The sequence below is a fragment of the Hydra viridissima genome, unplaced genomic scaffold (genome assembly GCF_058129835.1).
Source record: "Hydra viridissima isolate aposymbiotic clone 2 unplaced genomic scaffold, HvirCarnegie_v1 scaffold_8, whole genome shotgun sequence".
NCBI lineage: Eukaryota > Metazoa > Cnidaria > Hydrozoa > Anthoathecata > Hydridae > Hydra > Hydra viridissima.
In genome coordinates this window covers 3,189,100-3,205,365 of record NW_028324307.1, presented here as the reverse complement: position 1 = coordinate 3,205,365, position 16,266 = coordinate 3,189,100, and the positions used below count along the sequence as shown (strand labels likewise).

The 16,266-nt window shown below is 28.4% G+C and overlaps 1 protein-coding gene across 2 annotated transcripts; it reads right to left on the bottom strand.

The window, feature by feature from the left end:
* Window positions 1–761: 761 nt before the first annotated feature.
* On the bottom strand, window positions 762–13,584 carry LOC145186648 (DDB1- and CUL4-associated factor 1-like). Of its 2 annotated transcripts, XM_090094477.1 has the most exons (32): window positions 13,347–13,584; window positions 13,174–13,250; window positions 12,284–12,357; window positions 11,579–11,695; window positions 11,395–11,464; window positions 11,037–11,104; window positions 10,758–10,938; window positions 10,523–10,671; window positions 10,213–10,314; window positions 9,529–9,687; window positions 8,454–8,633; window positions 8,162–8,368; window positions 7,736–7,825; window positions 7,456–7,535; window positions 7,011–7,130; window positions 6,449–6,548; window positions 6,060–6,212; window positions 5,317–5,547; window positions 5,147–5,228; window positions 4,687–4,892; window positions 4,461–4,553; window positions 4,112–4,221; window positions 3,760–4,033; window positions 3,524–3,681; window positions 2,901–2,982; window positions 2,531–2,764; window positions 2,245–2,338; window positions 2,054–2,158; window positions 1,525–1,598; window positions 1,261–1,356; window positions 1,087–1,165; window positions 762–957 (listed from the first exon to the last, which is right to left on the bottom strand). In XM_090094477.1, the coding sequence occupies exons 1-32, from the start codon at window positions 13,442–13,444 to the stop codon at window positions 794–796; spliced, it is 4,107 nt and encodes a 1,368-aa protein (XP_089950603.1). In that variant the 5' UTR covers window positions 13,445–13,584; the 3' UTR covers window positions 762–793. The 2 variants fall into 2 exon arrangements, 1 of the variants encoding a protein (XP_089950603.1); XR_016454626.1 differs by lacking the exon at window positions 2,901–2,982.
* Between the last annotated feature and the right edge of the window lie 2,682 nt (window positions 13,585–16,266).

Genomic DNA, 16,266 nt, shown 5'->3' with positions numbered 1-16,266 from the left:
AGATTAGGCAATACTTATTGATGATTTTAAATGACAAAGTTTTACAAAAAGATACTTTCCTTTAAATTTCTCACACTAAAAACTCTCAGTTAAAACCACCAACCTCGTTTTGGATTTTTGTGAAAAATGAACAGAACCTCGTTCTGATTCATTTTTCACAAAAATCCAATAGGTTGGTGGTTTTAACTGAGATTTTTATTTCTAAAGGCTGATTTTGAAATAAAGTTTTTTTTTTTCAAAACTTTTTAAACTTGATTTTAATAATTAATCGATTCTTGTCATTATTTTCTTTGACCTTCCACCTGTTGCCTTATTATTAATAGCCACCTGGTCAAAAATGTAGTTATTAATAAGATATGATAAACCTGAAATAACTTAGGATGAGTAGGTTTGCTTGCTTTTTTTCAAAAAAACACGAAGTTCTGTATGAAGAATTTTTGCGGTGCTTTACTTAGATTATGGGATAGAAGTTGGAGATTATAATTCTACCTTGAAGAAAATTTAAGAATGAAAAAATGGTAAGAAATCCTTTAAGGCTCAAAAGAGAAGTTCACTATAAACAGGTTGCGCTGTACAAGTTTAAGTTTAAAAGTAAAGTTTAAAATTTTCTTTTGTTTTGCTTGTAAAGTTTCTCCAAGTAATCTCCCTTTAACAATGAATATTTCAGGCTTTTATTATATTTTTCTGTAATAAATCTTTTACACCAAACCTGTTCATCCTGATGTTAATCAACGGTTATTAAGACATAATAAGTACATCAATTCTTGATAATATCTTTTTATTTATCTCGTAATTAGCTTATATCGTCTACAACAAACTCGTTATTTTCATCATCATCTTCATCTTCTTCGTCTAACGTTGATTCATCGTCATCAAACATCACATCGTCATCATCTTCTGACTCTTCTGTCTCATTTGAATCATCGCCATCTTCTCCATCATCAAACCCTTCTCCAGCTGAAATAAAAATGATGCTAAAAGTAGTTGTTAATGATAATTCAGGTCACTTTTACAACTTTTTTTTCATCAAGTGGTTAGAAATTAAAAATAGTGCAGCGGTGTTAACGCCACCACCAAATATATTACCAAAAATATTATCAAAAAGTTGGTTCATGACTTCATCACGAGGATCGCCCTCTTCATGGCCATCAGAGTCGTGATCATCCTAAAGAAATTTATTTTAAATTAATATGACTTAATTTAAAAACACGAAACATTCTCTAAACAAAACCTGTAAAATGAGCGAATAAGTAATTTTACTGGTTCTTCGTCACTATCATCACAACCCTTTAGCCTTCCTATGTCGTAAAAACGACAAGTTGTGTCTACGTCGACGCTTGATATGGTACTTCCAGTCTAAACATAATATCATTACAAATTTTAAATTTTAAATCCGTATTTAAAGGTAAGATAAAATAACCCTCTATTACATAATTTCGCGAATCATAATTTTTATCTATTTATTTCAAAGTATCGATATACACATTTTTGAACAGATAATCAAATATTTCAAAGTTTAACAACCTCAATTACAGCTAAAATTTGATCGATTGGATTTGGCGAAATATCGTATATTGTTTTTCTCACGTCAACGGTACCTAAAAAAAAGTATCCTCTTTATTACGCACAAAAAATATATGAAAATAACCAAAACCTTTGATATTTGTTGTAATAAAATAATAATAATAATAATAATAATAATAATAATAATAATAATAATAATAATAATAATAATAAATAATAATAATAATAATAGTAATAATAATAATAATAATAATAATAATAATAATAATAATAATAATAATAATAATAATAATAATAATAATAATAATAAATAATAATAATAATAAATAATAATAATAATAGTAATAATAATAATAATAATAATAATAATAATAATAATAATAATAATAATAATAATAATAATAATAATAATAATAATAATAATAATAATAATAATAATGAAATAATGATGTTGTAATAATGCGATAATAAAAATGTGATTAATAGTCAATAATAATCAATGCTAACTAATAGTTTAATTTTTATTTACCAATTGCTGAGTAGTCATGCGAATCAAATGTTCGGAAGGTGGATTCGTAAGGTCCAAGCATCCCACTCTGATCGATAAGTATTTCTTTTTTGCTAGAATGTTTTACTAAAAAAAAAAAAAAAACGAAAAAGAAAATAAATCTGGAAACTGCAAAATAATCTTGAAAATAAAGTTAAAGATAAATCACATGCCTCCGTAAATCACATCACCAAAACTGTTAAATACAATACGGCATAAATCAAGCGCGGGACATGTGTGAAGAAGATGAAAAGTGCGGATGTCCCACTAGCAACAGTTAAGGATTTTTAAAAAAATAACGCAGCAAAATTAAGTCAGCAATCATAGTCATAACCTTTACATTTTTAAACTATGCGTTCTCTTTTTATTTCTCTATAAATATAAGTATGTACATATATCGATGTCTTAGAACAGTGTAAATATAAGATTGATAAATATGTGATTGTCGCGAAAAGATACCACTTCAGAATTAATAATAATTTCCAACCCAGAAGGATTAAACACTCCACTAACAAAGTCATTGAATTTGTCAAACTTGTGAATGAACCTTTTGGACCGTACATCCCATAAGCAGCCATCATTTAGTAAAAGATCGTCGCCAGGACCAAAACATGCAAAGTTTTTCGTATAAAAACTCGCATTTCTCTGATCATAAAACGTTCGAATCAGTTGTCCTGATGTCAAATCATACACCTGTGAAAAATTCCATGATAAGTTTACAAAGCTAAAAGAACTTGGATTTATTTTTTAAGTTTTGCACTTTAAAGCAAAATTAAAATTCATAAAAAACAAAGCAAGCTCTTTGAAAGTTTTTAATAAAAAGCCGTACACGAGCAGTAGCATCGTCAGTTCCTACGACTCTTTCTTCACTGTGACTGAACTGAAGTAAACTGTCCTCAGCTAATTCCAGCCTGAAAATAAGCAAATCAACACTGGCAATTAAACTGTCCTCAGCTAATTCCAACCTGAAAATAAGCAAATCAACACTGGCAATTAAACAACTAGTTTCAATCACTCCATCAGATGCCAAGGTTTTTTAGCTGAGAATTCAAAGCATCGTAACAACAACGAAAAAACATTAAAATGTCAAAACTTTCTTTCTTAACATAATAATGCACTAAAACTTTTGTACTGTTACATTTTGCACGTGTTAATTAAAGAACTAAATTTAAAGTAATCGTGGTATTAAGACGGGTTTTATCATCAATAATCTATTTCTAAACTTTGCTAAACGTATTTTTATATATTAGTTCTCACTGCAAATTAGAATTAACAACTATTATCATGCGTGCGCAGAATGTAGTGTGATAATTCTAAATATGTGCTATGATAAAAGTGTATATAGTTTTTGACTTACCCTCGTATTTACTTATGAGATAACAGCAAATAAACTACTTGATGAGATAACAGCAAATAAACTTTTCTTAAAAAATAAAAACTTCAGAAAATTACTTGAGCTCTAAAGAGACAGGTTGGTCTTCATTGTAATTGATACACCATACTGCTCCTAGTGGAGCACCAAATGGTGCCGAAGTTGTCATCAATTTGCCATTTCTTGAGACAAAACATGTTGAGATTGGTGCACCGTGACATGAATGAAGAACATCTTCCTAAAGGAATTCAAAAAATAGATCATTTATACTGCATCCAGTGACGATAAAAACACGTGTTACAATGACCCAACAAACCTGTCCGTAACATGAACCCATTATTTTCACATCACCAGTCTGAGTGCCCAGACAAATGCTTTCATTATTTAACCAAGCACAGCATGTAAACAAACAGTCCTCCTCAGTATCTTTGATGCATCCAGTAGAGCGAAATTTGCTGTATAAATATCGCCGATTATGTTTACTACCATATATCCCCCCATGCCTTGGGCGGCTCTGCCTTGCATACAAACGTTTAGTAATGTTAGTAGAAGCATGAGCACGATACTGTGGTTCAGGACAATGATGACTTCTGTAAGATAAAAATACTCATTAAATCTGGATAATCACCATAAACTATTATTTTTTTTTTAATGTCATAAATATTTACCTCAGTAAAGAAAATGGAGGACAAGTTGCTATTGGGTTTGCACATTGAGCATGCTGTTCCCTCAAATAGCCTGTTACAATGCTGTCCAATGTCAACTGGTTCACAACTTCCTTTTTCATTAAAAGAAAAAAAAAAAAATTAAGCAAATTTCTTTATATTTTACCCAATTTAGATTTTTCGATACTGAGAAAAGTATGTTATATTTATCAGTATAGAAATATCTATAGCATATATATAGCAAACATGACATGTTAGATTTATAAGAACTTAAACCATCAAATCAGATTCCAAAACAAAAAAAAAACAACACTTGTAATAGAACATATTTCAATCCTTATATCAAACATACACAATCTTGTAGCAATTTATCATTGTTTGGTTTGACAGATGCAGGAGTACAAACAGTACTATGAGAGGGGCGACACAATGGTGTATGAAGTCCCTATTGAAAAAAAAAAAAAAAAAAAAAAAAGGAAAGGATTATTAAAGGAAGTGGAATAAACTAAATGGCTTCATTTAAAAAAAAAACAAACAAACAATAAAAATCAAATGTAGAACAAAAAAAATTGAAATACCTTTTGATCTACTAATGGCAAATTAACAGAGAGTTTCCTGCACTGCAATGGTGTAGATGGTTCTTTCACCAATAGAGAAGGACTGGAATTTTTAAACAATGATGTTCTGGAGCTTGGAGCAATCCAATGAGTTGATAAAGGTTTTGCTTCTATCTCCTGAGGCAACTGAGCTTCTTGCATCAACATATGAGCAGATTTGTACAAACCTTTAGCAAAGTATTTTATTTTTATATTAAATCTTAAAATATATTTTAAAGCTTAAATTTCTAAGTCAAATTATACTAAACACTCAATATTTTTCATTATGACTTTTTCATAGTTGTTGTTGTAACACATAATTAGTTTTTCAACTGACAAAACAATGTAACTACAATGAGATCTGCAAAATGTATATAACACAGAGAGTAGTTACTATTAGGTAACAATTTTCCACTTAGCGAAGGAGGAAATACCAAACTACCTTGTGATTGCAAATGGTCATGTATGATAGAGAGTAATTCTTTTTGCGGATAAGTTATTTTAGTCTGCATGATGATGTCAGCCTTTAAAAAAAAAAGATGGATAAAAGAATAAGTGCATCTGAACAATTCAACAGAATGTAGTTTTTAAAAGGATACCAAAAAGCAATACCTTATTAATTGCAGTAAACATTGGCATGGAGCTAGATTGTTGCAACTGAAAAGATTTTCCTGTTACACGTTCAATTAGAATAGAAGCATATTTCTGGAGTTTTGTATGCTCACGAATATGATCTGACAGCACAGGTTCTCTCATCAAAATATGAAAATTTTCATTATGAAACATTGGTAGCTTACCAAGAACTTGGCATATGAGCTCATTTGCAGATAAACCACACAGTGCCTAAAAAAAAAAGCACAAACTTGTCCTATGGGTATATGCCATTTCAGCTTTTAAAATATTTTTAAAAAAATATTCTCAATGCATAAAAGTCCTAAGTGCAATTTTAAGTTTCAAACCTAGAATATCTTTTTAAGATTTTTTTTAAAATATCAAACAAGTACATTACATACATGTGACTTACATTAAATTACATTATATACATGTGACTTAATGTGACGTACATTATATACATGTGACTTACATTAAACACATGTGACTTACATTAAACACATGTGACTTTTAAAAAATTAATATCAAAGTTGAAACCAAAACTTTATATACAAAAACATCAAACATGTGACTTACATTAAACACATGTGACTTTTAAAAAAATAATATCAAAGTTGAAACCAAAACTTAACATATAAAAACTTTATAATTTTCTTTCTTTATTAGAATAAAATGGTTCAAAAATACAAATCACTAATTTACTAACCTATGAACAATATTTGTAAAAACCATTTTGCACAAACCTTACAAGCAAGAGCTCTAATAGCATCAGCTTCTGTTATTGGTACTTTGGTATTAAGAGCTGACAGCAATATCTTAATTCCATTATTCAATCTAACAGATGACCAAATATTTTGTAGCACTTGGTGACTTGCATCATCAGGTTTTCTTTCTTCCTTTAGATAATTTTTTTTTAAGAATCATGATCTACAGCAAATTTTAATCTATTTATTCTTTTTATCTTTTCAATTATCTACATCAAAAACATCAACTTGTGAACTGTTATCATTTATCCACATAGATAACCTTTTTTTTATACACATAAATAACCTTATCCTTTTATCTCTCATAACCGATTTTTGTTTTTTATTAAAACTGGCACAAAGTTGTTTAAAGTATAATTTTTAAATACCCTTTGACTTCTCCACACCAAATTGCAAAGCACTCTCAATGCTGCTTTTTGCACCGCCACTTCTTGAATAAGTTCTCCTTCAACAGCACGCAATAAAATCCTATGACATTAAATGCTAAATACCAACTCAAATACAACAAAAAATGAGAAAACAGGGTTTTGATTTAACTTTAAAAAAATATTTCATTATTTTAAAAACTGAGATTTTTGCAAGATTTACTAAATATAGTTTTGATGGTGCTAGTTAAAACAGAAGACAGTGACAACTTTTTAATCAAAACTTTTTATTTATCAAAAACTAAATTATATTTTCTAAATAGTTTAACAAGGACAGTTATCACAAGTTAAAGGGAAAATTAACTTTTTGATTTCTGAAAGGAAAAATATTTAAAGTAAAATTAAGCAGAGAATAAATTATTTAACTTTAAAATAAAACATTCTTAAAAAAACCAGCAGCCATGTTCAACTTAATTATAATTCCTAATTTTTTATTATTCTTTCTTAGTAGTGAATGGTTGCTAAATTTGCTCTCTGCTCACTTATTCTGAGCACTTTAACTTACTTAATGCCTGACTGGCTTTCAGTTGAAGAAACTTCAATCTGTTGACAAAAACTCAGGGTTATCCGTCTTGAAAATGACATAGCAACTAACGATTCTAATGCTGTAACCATGACATCAACTCTAAAAATTAGATAATATTGACAATCTTGATTTCTATATAATTTGTAGAATTTGCATCCTCTAGTAAATATTGACAACCATTCTTTTTTGAGGATACAAATTCTAAAAACTTCACAAAATACGTTCTTTTAAAGTTAAAATCATTTAAGAAAAAATTTCATAAAGTAAGAAATAGAAGGGGCTTCCTTAAGATTGGAAAACATAAAAATTCTGCCATGGTAACATAACAATAGATTTAGATTTCTCATTATAAGAATTACATCAAACAATTATAGTTTTTCATTTCCTCAATGTATTTTGTATAGATACAAAATTATTGAACTACCTGTTGCTGTAATTTTTCCAACTAGATGCCAATGCAACAAGTTGTAGGAGGAGTGTAGTGATGTTAAGAACTCTTGCTCGCTATCCATTAAAAAAAAAAAAAAAGAAAAAGAAAACTAAAACAAAAGAAATTTAATAAGAAATCAGTTGTTAAAAATTAACTTGCAGAATTTATTTAAATTTAAACACAACTTACCTAAAATATAAAAAGTTAATAAAAACATATTCAAGGGTGTTAAAAGAAAAAAAGAAAAACAAGGCAGATTTTATTTTACAAATACCTTTTCACATTCACTTCCACCCTCATCAATCCCATATTCATGGATGAAATCAATGTAATCTTGGACATCTTCAGAAGGTGCAAACATGCTCTATGAAAATTATAAAAACATACTAAAGAAATTTTCATTTTACTGGGGAAATTTTTCATTATGAACAAGTCTCTTCTCAAGTTAGTTCAAAATATTATGATTACTAAGGTTTTTCAAGATTGCTTCGACTATTTAACACTTTCAATTTATAAAAAAGTAATTATTTAGCTAACTGCTATCTACAAAAATTATATTGACTATTTGTAATGATTTGTATTACAAAGGCGCTTTATATGTTCATTTATTTAACATAAAAATATCTTGATGTCAAATGTTAATTGCAGTGAATGCAAATATTAATCTAAATATTAATCTAAATATTAATCTAAATATTACCTTGTAAGCTGGCGTAGGAGGAGGAGGAGTACTGTTACTCACACGAGCCAATGACCTTTTCAAATTTTGATAAATAATTGAAACATGAGCTGTGAAATATTTTTTAAGCGTCAAGCAAGCATTCTTTACCATTTCTCTTTGCAAGAAGACACTATCATCTGTGGATAGCTCAGATTCTTCAATTCTCATTATACTTAATGTGCTGATCTATACAAATCCAGTCATTATCAAATTATCTTAAATAAAACACTTACATATTTTAAAGCAACAAAAAAATAAAAAAATTTGTTACCATGTTAAAAACTTTTCTAAGCCCATCCATTGAATCAAATAAAGTTAAAACTGTTCTGAATGAAAAAGTCAGAGAAAAGAAAAGCACAGTATGACACCGACCAGATACATGTGCACATTCAAGAAGCCACAATAAGTACTCAATTAATCGATTGACAGTTGACTGTGGTAAAAGACAAATCTAAAATAAATAATTTATTTCTAATTATTAAGTCCCTACTTTTACAATTGAGAGAAAAGGGAACATATAACTGACATAAGAAATAACACTATGTAAAAAAATTAAATTTTTTTCCCTGTTCTTAGATTTAAAGTGTCCAGCTCCCAGTTGTGATTTAAATAAAGTATTCCATTGATAAAAATAAAGTATTTAACATTATTTTACCAGGGATGATTGATGAAGTTTGTCTTTAGTACATTTGCTTGTGATTCATAAAATATACTTTGTTCACCTTGTGAAATTTATAAAGAGAAGAGTGAAAAAGTACTCAGTGAAAGTACTTTTTCTTGTTAAGATATGCAATCCTTTTCTTTGTTAAGATATGCAATGCTCACAGACTGGTACAGGAGAGAAAAGAGAACATGAAATTTGGTATCCCAAGGTTAATCATAGACAGTTCATCCAGGAGTCTCAAAAAAGTGTAATTAATTTGTCAAAAAGTTAAAGAAAATAGATTAAGTGGCTTAGAACTGTTTTGTTGTGGTGGCTCATGACTTTTGTTGAAGACTTTAAGTAGGTGCTTCAAACTTTCATAAAGAGTTACCTTCAAATGAGATGAAGATAAAACTGTCCGCTATCCTTGATACTCACCTTAAAAATAGAAAATATGGGGGTTTTCTCAGAAGAGTAAGACAAGCAATTTTATCAGGACATAATGATAATTGAAAATTTTGTACACACAACCAAAGTTTTTTGTGAATATTGTTGTTATTTGAGATGTAACATTTGAAGTATAACACTTAGAAGCAAAAGATAAAAATTGTTACATAATGTTATGGTGCATTATAAAACTTGAAAAAAAAAAAAAAAAAATGATTGTAACTTGTGTATATAAAAAAATAACTTCAAAACTCACTCTCTCAACTGCATCCTCGTTGTGTGCAATATAGTAAAGACATAATGAAGACATAGTTGCTACATTTGATGGCTGAGGAATTTCCAGAATTCTTTGAATACCACCTCGAGAAACAAACTCAAGAACAAACTTCTTGTGGCACAGCAACGACGATAGATACTAAACACAATTGTAAAAAGATGTTTATTATCATTTGGTAAATGTATAAAATAGTTGTTTTTTTTAAATTTTATTCATTATTAGGGTTGTGCACAGTAAAAATTTATGAACTTTCCAGCATGCCTTCTTCTCAGGACTTTTAGATTTATCTACATCAAAGACTTTCACAGATATGAACAAGATTGAAAATATATGAACTTCCCAAAATTGGCAATGCAGACAGCCTTAAAAGTTTAACTGTAATAATGGTAAAAATTAGTAGAATGGATAGGAGTAAAAACTCTGTTAAACTCCTGAAGCTTCCAGGATTTTCCATCAAGTTTTTTGCAAAATATTAGAACTAATCAAGAAATTCCAAAACAGATTTTGAAATCCGCAACTTTTGAGGGCCTGAAAAAGTCTTAAGCATACCATTTAATTCGTCATTACAACTAAATGTAAAACATTAATTAACAACAATGTCAGTTAATTACAGTTTTTCACTTGATTTAAGAAGAAAAAGAAACAAAAAAACTACAAACTCACAAACAAAGCATTGCAGGCGAGTGCTCCATCTCGCTGTGTCTTTATGTTTATGTAATAAAAGATGAGATCAATAACATTCAATTCAAAAGCTGCAGGTAGCAACTGCAAAAAAGAAAAATTTTTGAGTTAGTAACTTAATTATAGATATATACACAAAAAAAAGGTTTTTCAGAAGTAAAAACAAAAATGTTAACAATCAAAATACATTTGCTTAAATGCCCATGAAAAAAAAAACACCTGATTTAATAACTTGTGTATTTTTATATTTATGATTTAAGTTACATTCGCAAATATAAATTAAATTCCAGACCTCTTGGTATTCACCCATAACATGCAGGTAATGAAGAGTGATCTTTTGCTGACTGCAAACTGTGAGTGGTTGTAAACATATTTTTGGATCTCGATACTCTGCAGATCTACATTTTAAATGTAAACGCCTTTTTCGAGCAGAGCTGGGTGCTAAAACAAATAGAAAATTGATTACTCATATGATAGTCGTATTCTCCCTCTTTTTTTTCATGTAATAAAAAAAAGGAAAAACTAACTTTTTAAAATTGGAACAGTTTGGTCATTAACTTCCATTTTAAATCGTTCTGATTTTCTTTTCGATGTTTTAAGTACAGAAACTTTCTGAGATTTATCAATTTGTGTGACATCATCAATACACAATGCATTCTGGTCTTGCACTTCAGCTAATGATTTTAATCTTTTTATTAAAATGGGAACCTAAAAATGAAACACTTTTTTGTACACTAACATATTTTCCTAACTAAATGAATAATGTATTTGTGTATGTGTGTGACTCTTAAGTGTGGACTAATTACCAACTCTGCATTTTTTTCCTTAAAGATTCCAGGACAATCTGACAGCAGCATCACTTTAGAGAGCAAACCTGAAATATTTTTATAAACAAAATAAATGTTTAAATCAGATATAAAAGAATTATTTTATGAAAATTGAAAACTTTTAAAGATTAGTACAAACAAACATATTTAGTTAAAAAATCAATGTAAAACTATAGCTGTTTGATAATTTTTTTTTACTAAAATAAATGTATGTATTAAACTTAGAAACAATCTAAGAACATCAAATTTAAAAAAATATCATAAATTTAAAAAAAATAACATAAAAATTTAAAGTAATTTTGAAACATAAAATAAATAAAAAAAAAAGGTCACTTGCCACATGCATAAGTGCGCAGAGGCTCTTTTTCATCTTTTGCCCAGCTTAATAGTTTCCCAACTTGCAGTTCCTATCATTCAGTCATGAATAAACAAAAATAAGCTATTTTAAATCAGAATCTTTTTCATCCATAAAAAAAGGCATTTATTTCAAACAAACACTTAAGTTTACGAGAAAAACTTACCACATCCTGAACCATGTCTGCTTCATTTAAACCTGGCAACAGATTTAAAAGTAGTCTGGATGCAGCACAATTTAAATCGAAATTATTTTCACTGTTGAACATGTAAGATGTCAGCACCTGCAACAACAAAACCTCTGTTAAAAAAGAGAGAGAAATAAGAGTAAATAAAGACACCCCTCAATGTGGGTGAGAAAAAAGTTCTTTTTTTACTCAGTGAACAATATTTACGTGGCTCGAACATTTGAAATTCAGTTTTTGCTTATGATGATTTTTTCCCTTTAAACTGCAGAAGATTGAAAGAAATATCTTAGCCATGCTTAAAATTGTCATAAAGATCACTAAATAAAAATATATGAAAATGCATGTGGTTTTGTAAATTTTTCAAAAAGTCTGCATCTGACTTTGTTCTGTATTACTCCACTTAAATCATAATTGTAATAATAGATATACTTAATTATCAACACAGTTATATTCTTCATACTTGAATTTAATTGTGCTTAACACAATTTATATTTTCTCTATATTTTTTCTGAAAATCAACAATAAAGTCATAAAAAAATCATAACATAAAGTTCATTTTCAATTTCTTACAACTCATTCACATTTTTTATAAATCATCATCAGTTGACACTTGTAATCAACAAAATTTCTTATACAAAAATTACCTAAATTAACGCTTTTTTTTTTAATTATGTAATATTTTACCTTTGAAAGAAATTCTTCATCTTGATGTAGTGTTTTCATAAGATGTGCTATAACACAGTTGGGATCAGAGATGTCTATAATAACAAAACCTTTATCTTAACTTTAAGTTTATGATATCATTACAAAAAGATACCATGAGTAACTTTCTCAACAACACATGTAAGTCTAGAGTAAATATGGAAAAACAAATCTAGAAACAATTTGCAATAAAAGATGCTTCAGCAATTCATAGGCCCTAAAGATGTAACTTTGTTCAGACCTTCCCCCAGATATTTTAATTGGATTTGAGCATTCCTAATCAATTTTTTTCTTTATGCAATTTTGCATTCTGGACAACTTACATATTACAACTGCAAACAGTAGAACTTTTTGCTATATCAGTGACATTGATCTCGGTTCAAACAATTGTAAGGTCTGACAAATACATTCTAATAACTTGTTTTTGCATTTTTCACAAATCAAACTTTTACCATCATCTTAAATAAAATTAAAACTAGGTAGTTTGGTTTTAATATTACCAAACTACCTAGTTGTCTGGTTTTAATGCTTCCAGGCAGTTATTTACTAGAAGATTACACTAGAAGATTTACAAAAAAATATCTTTCTTACTGCTTTACTTTGATTTGCATGAGTAATTTCTTCAACATAAAATTTTTATTCTTGATGCATTTAAGCATCTTTCCCCAAATCAAAGTACAGTATATTCCCCAAATCAAAGTACAGTATTTTCCCCAAATCAAAGTACAGTATAAGATATTTTTTGTAATTCCTCTAAAACAAAACTACCTAGTTTGTTTACTGTTTATGCCAATAAACAAGAAAAAAATTAGTGTATTTTTATTTAGAATCCATAAAATAATATTAATAAAAATAACAACTTCAGCAAATACCAGCCTGTCTATCATCAAATGGATCTGGGTCTGTTGCTGCATATACTGTCAACTCTTCTTCCAACAATTCTGAAATTCTTAGAAAAAAATTTTACAGAGTGGTCATAAAAGCAAAATGAAAACAAAAAAAAAAAAAAAAATTAAAAAAAAAATCATTTATTCTTATAAGTTACCTTGAAAGAACATCAACAGGTGATGAGTTTGTTCGATTCACATCCTTCCATTCTCCGAGAAGACTGCTCAGTTGTCCAGCACGTTCAATTAATGTCATACTTTTAAATAATATGTTTCAATTTACTATTTAAATCAATTAAATTTTAGTAAACAAAGTTCAGTTTAAATTTATCGCATTTTAAAATGAAATCAAAAACTATACCATACATTTATCAGGGTGATTCCTACTTTTATCAGGGTGATTCCTACTTAATGTCAGGGTAACTAGATAACAACTTAATATGTTAAATTGATTAAATAATTCTTACTTAATATGCCAGGATTATTCCTACTTGAGGACTTGTAAATTTTAAATACTGCATATCTTGGATAGTTAACCCACATGTAAAAAAATGTTTAGATCCACAAAGTATTGTGTAAGTTAATTTTAAAGGTCAATGCCAGCTCTAATTGTGCCTAATAAGTTTGTGTAATATATGTTAAACTTCCATATATTGAACTAATATATCATGAACTAAAATATATCAAACTTCCATATATTAAACTAATATATATTAACCAAATGTATATTGAACTAACCAAACTTCTATATATTGCACTTCCATACATTAAACTATATAAAACTTCTATATATTAAACTTCCATACATTAAACTAATATAAACCACTTAAAATTCTTTGCTAAGGACCTAAGTAATTATTTTGTATTTCTTTGTACATAGTATTAAATACAGATTAAAATAAGAACATCAACTAATCCCCCTCTCCATATTCTCTTCAATTTTTGAATATAAAGGGTTTATGCTATGATACAAAAGTTTCAAACAAACTGGAAAAACACACACAAAAAAAACTCTTAGTTTCTAAGATTTGAAGATAATCTATCCATGTAACTTTCTTGGAAAATCAAATTGAAGAAATTATACTAATTCTATGGGAATCTTCCAAGTAGCTGGTCTGAGTTTTTGACTATCATACTCTTTTCAAAAGTTGCTCAAAAACTCTGCTATTAAAAGAGCATGGCAACAGAAACCAAGGCCATAAAGCACAAGTAGACCAGAAAAAAAGAAAAAAAATTAAATGCACACATAAGATTATTGTTCTTTTTTGTACTTAAACCATTTTTATGGTGACAAACTTTGATAGAACATTCTTATGGAAATGCAACTTTGACAGAACATTGTTCCCTTAATTTAATAGAAACATGATAGAGGATAGAAAAAGTATTTAATTGGTTTCTTTATTTACTGCACCAATATTTTTTAACAACATCATTCATGTAAATTTTAGAGTAAGACTCATGTTGATTGAGAAAGGCTGTATACAGTATTAAAACTCAGTTTTCTAAGTCAATATCTTATTCTCTTATGTAGTTGATTGATATTTTTAGTTTACAAATTATACAAGTACACTTTTTCTTTTTATACAATCCAAAAGTCTCCCATTAGACATTTCCGGCAGGATTGCAGCATTATCCTCTTTCTTCATAAAAATGACATTCTTGTCATCTATATAGACAACAAATAATATGGCATATTTCTTTGCAAAATCAGGTCAAAAATTTGCCATAAGAATGATATTTTTCAATGAAAGGAAATATTTTCCCCTTTAAATTAAGCTTTCTGATTTACTGAATTACAACTTTCTCTAAATAGCATGCCCTTTGTCAGATGTTCAGATATAAACAAGCAATTTTTGTTCAAATTTAGCATATGGTATATATTTTACACTAGGAGGGCTTTGAGAAACATCACTTGAGCATTATTCCCACTGAATGTGCTGTGTCGTAGAGTAAAATGAGATTTATCATCCAAGATAAACAATTCTCTATACAAGTTTTTACACAGACAACAAATTTTGTTAGGGTTGTTGCTTTTTGTTTATTACTTGGAACATTTTGCTTTTGAAATCCTTTGCTTCTTCCTCCTTTTGATGGATGTCTATTTTTCAATATTTTGGACATATATGATTGAATGCACTTGAATTTTCAAGCTACTTGGCATTATGAGACTCCATCTTTATGGTCAACCATGACTTTTAGAGACCAAATGTTCTTTGTGCTCATTACTTTTGCTATCTCACCACTTCCTGGGGATTTGTTGCCAGCACTTCCGATTATCCTACAAATAGTACTTTTGTGGATTTTTTCATATTTAAAATGTTCAACCATGAGGATTTAGCCTTCAGATATATTGTCCAAATAATACTTGAACATCTGCTCTCTTAGATGCACTTGATTTTTGTTAACTTTATTCAATAAAATAAAATAGCATAATATAATCACACTAAAAAGTGCGTTTTTGAGAATGAAGCGGGTGTTACTGTTACCGTGAATGATGCTTGCTATCATACCACTCTGGATAATTCATATTAAGACATTTAATTCGTGATTAAAAGGCGTACTTGAAAAAGCCGCATTTAAAGTCGCATCACGCTCACCAGATTTAACTGTTTAAACCTGTAAAAAGTATTAAATATACTTTAATAAGGTCATGTTGAAAAAACTGATATTATATACATATTAACATATACATATACATATTGATTATATACATATTGATGTATATTAACAACATAAAATATGCCATCAATGTTTGTAGCACTTTTTAGCTATTATCTGTTAAACGAGATCTTTTAGTAGACAAAAAATGTGCAATTTAAAAATTAAATGAGGTCCATTGGAGCTGTTACTAATTTTTTTTTTCTTTTTTTTTTTTCTTTTTTCAATCATGTTTTTTAACAATTTATTCTAGTTCATAACACTACAAAATGTGGTATTTAACCCTTTAGGGTTTAAAGCTGTTTTAATTGTTTGTTGTAACAACTTAAATTTTTAAGTTTGTTAGTTTTAAATTTTATTACCTAACACTACTTACGTATCAATAATTTATTTACTTAAGTTTAAGTTAACTCAATTGAG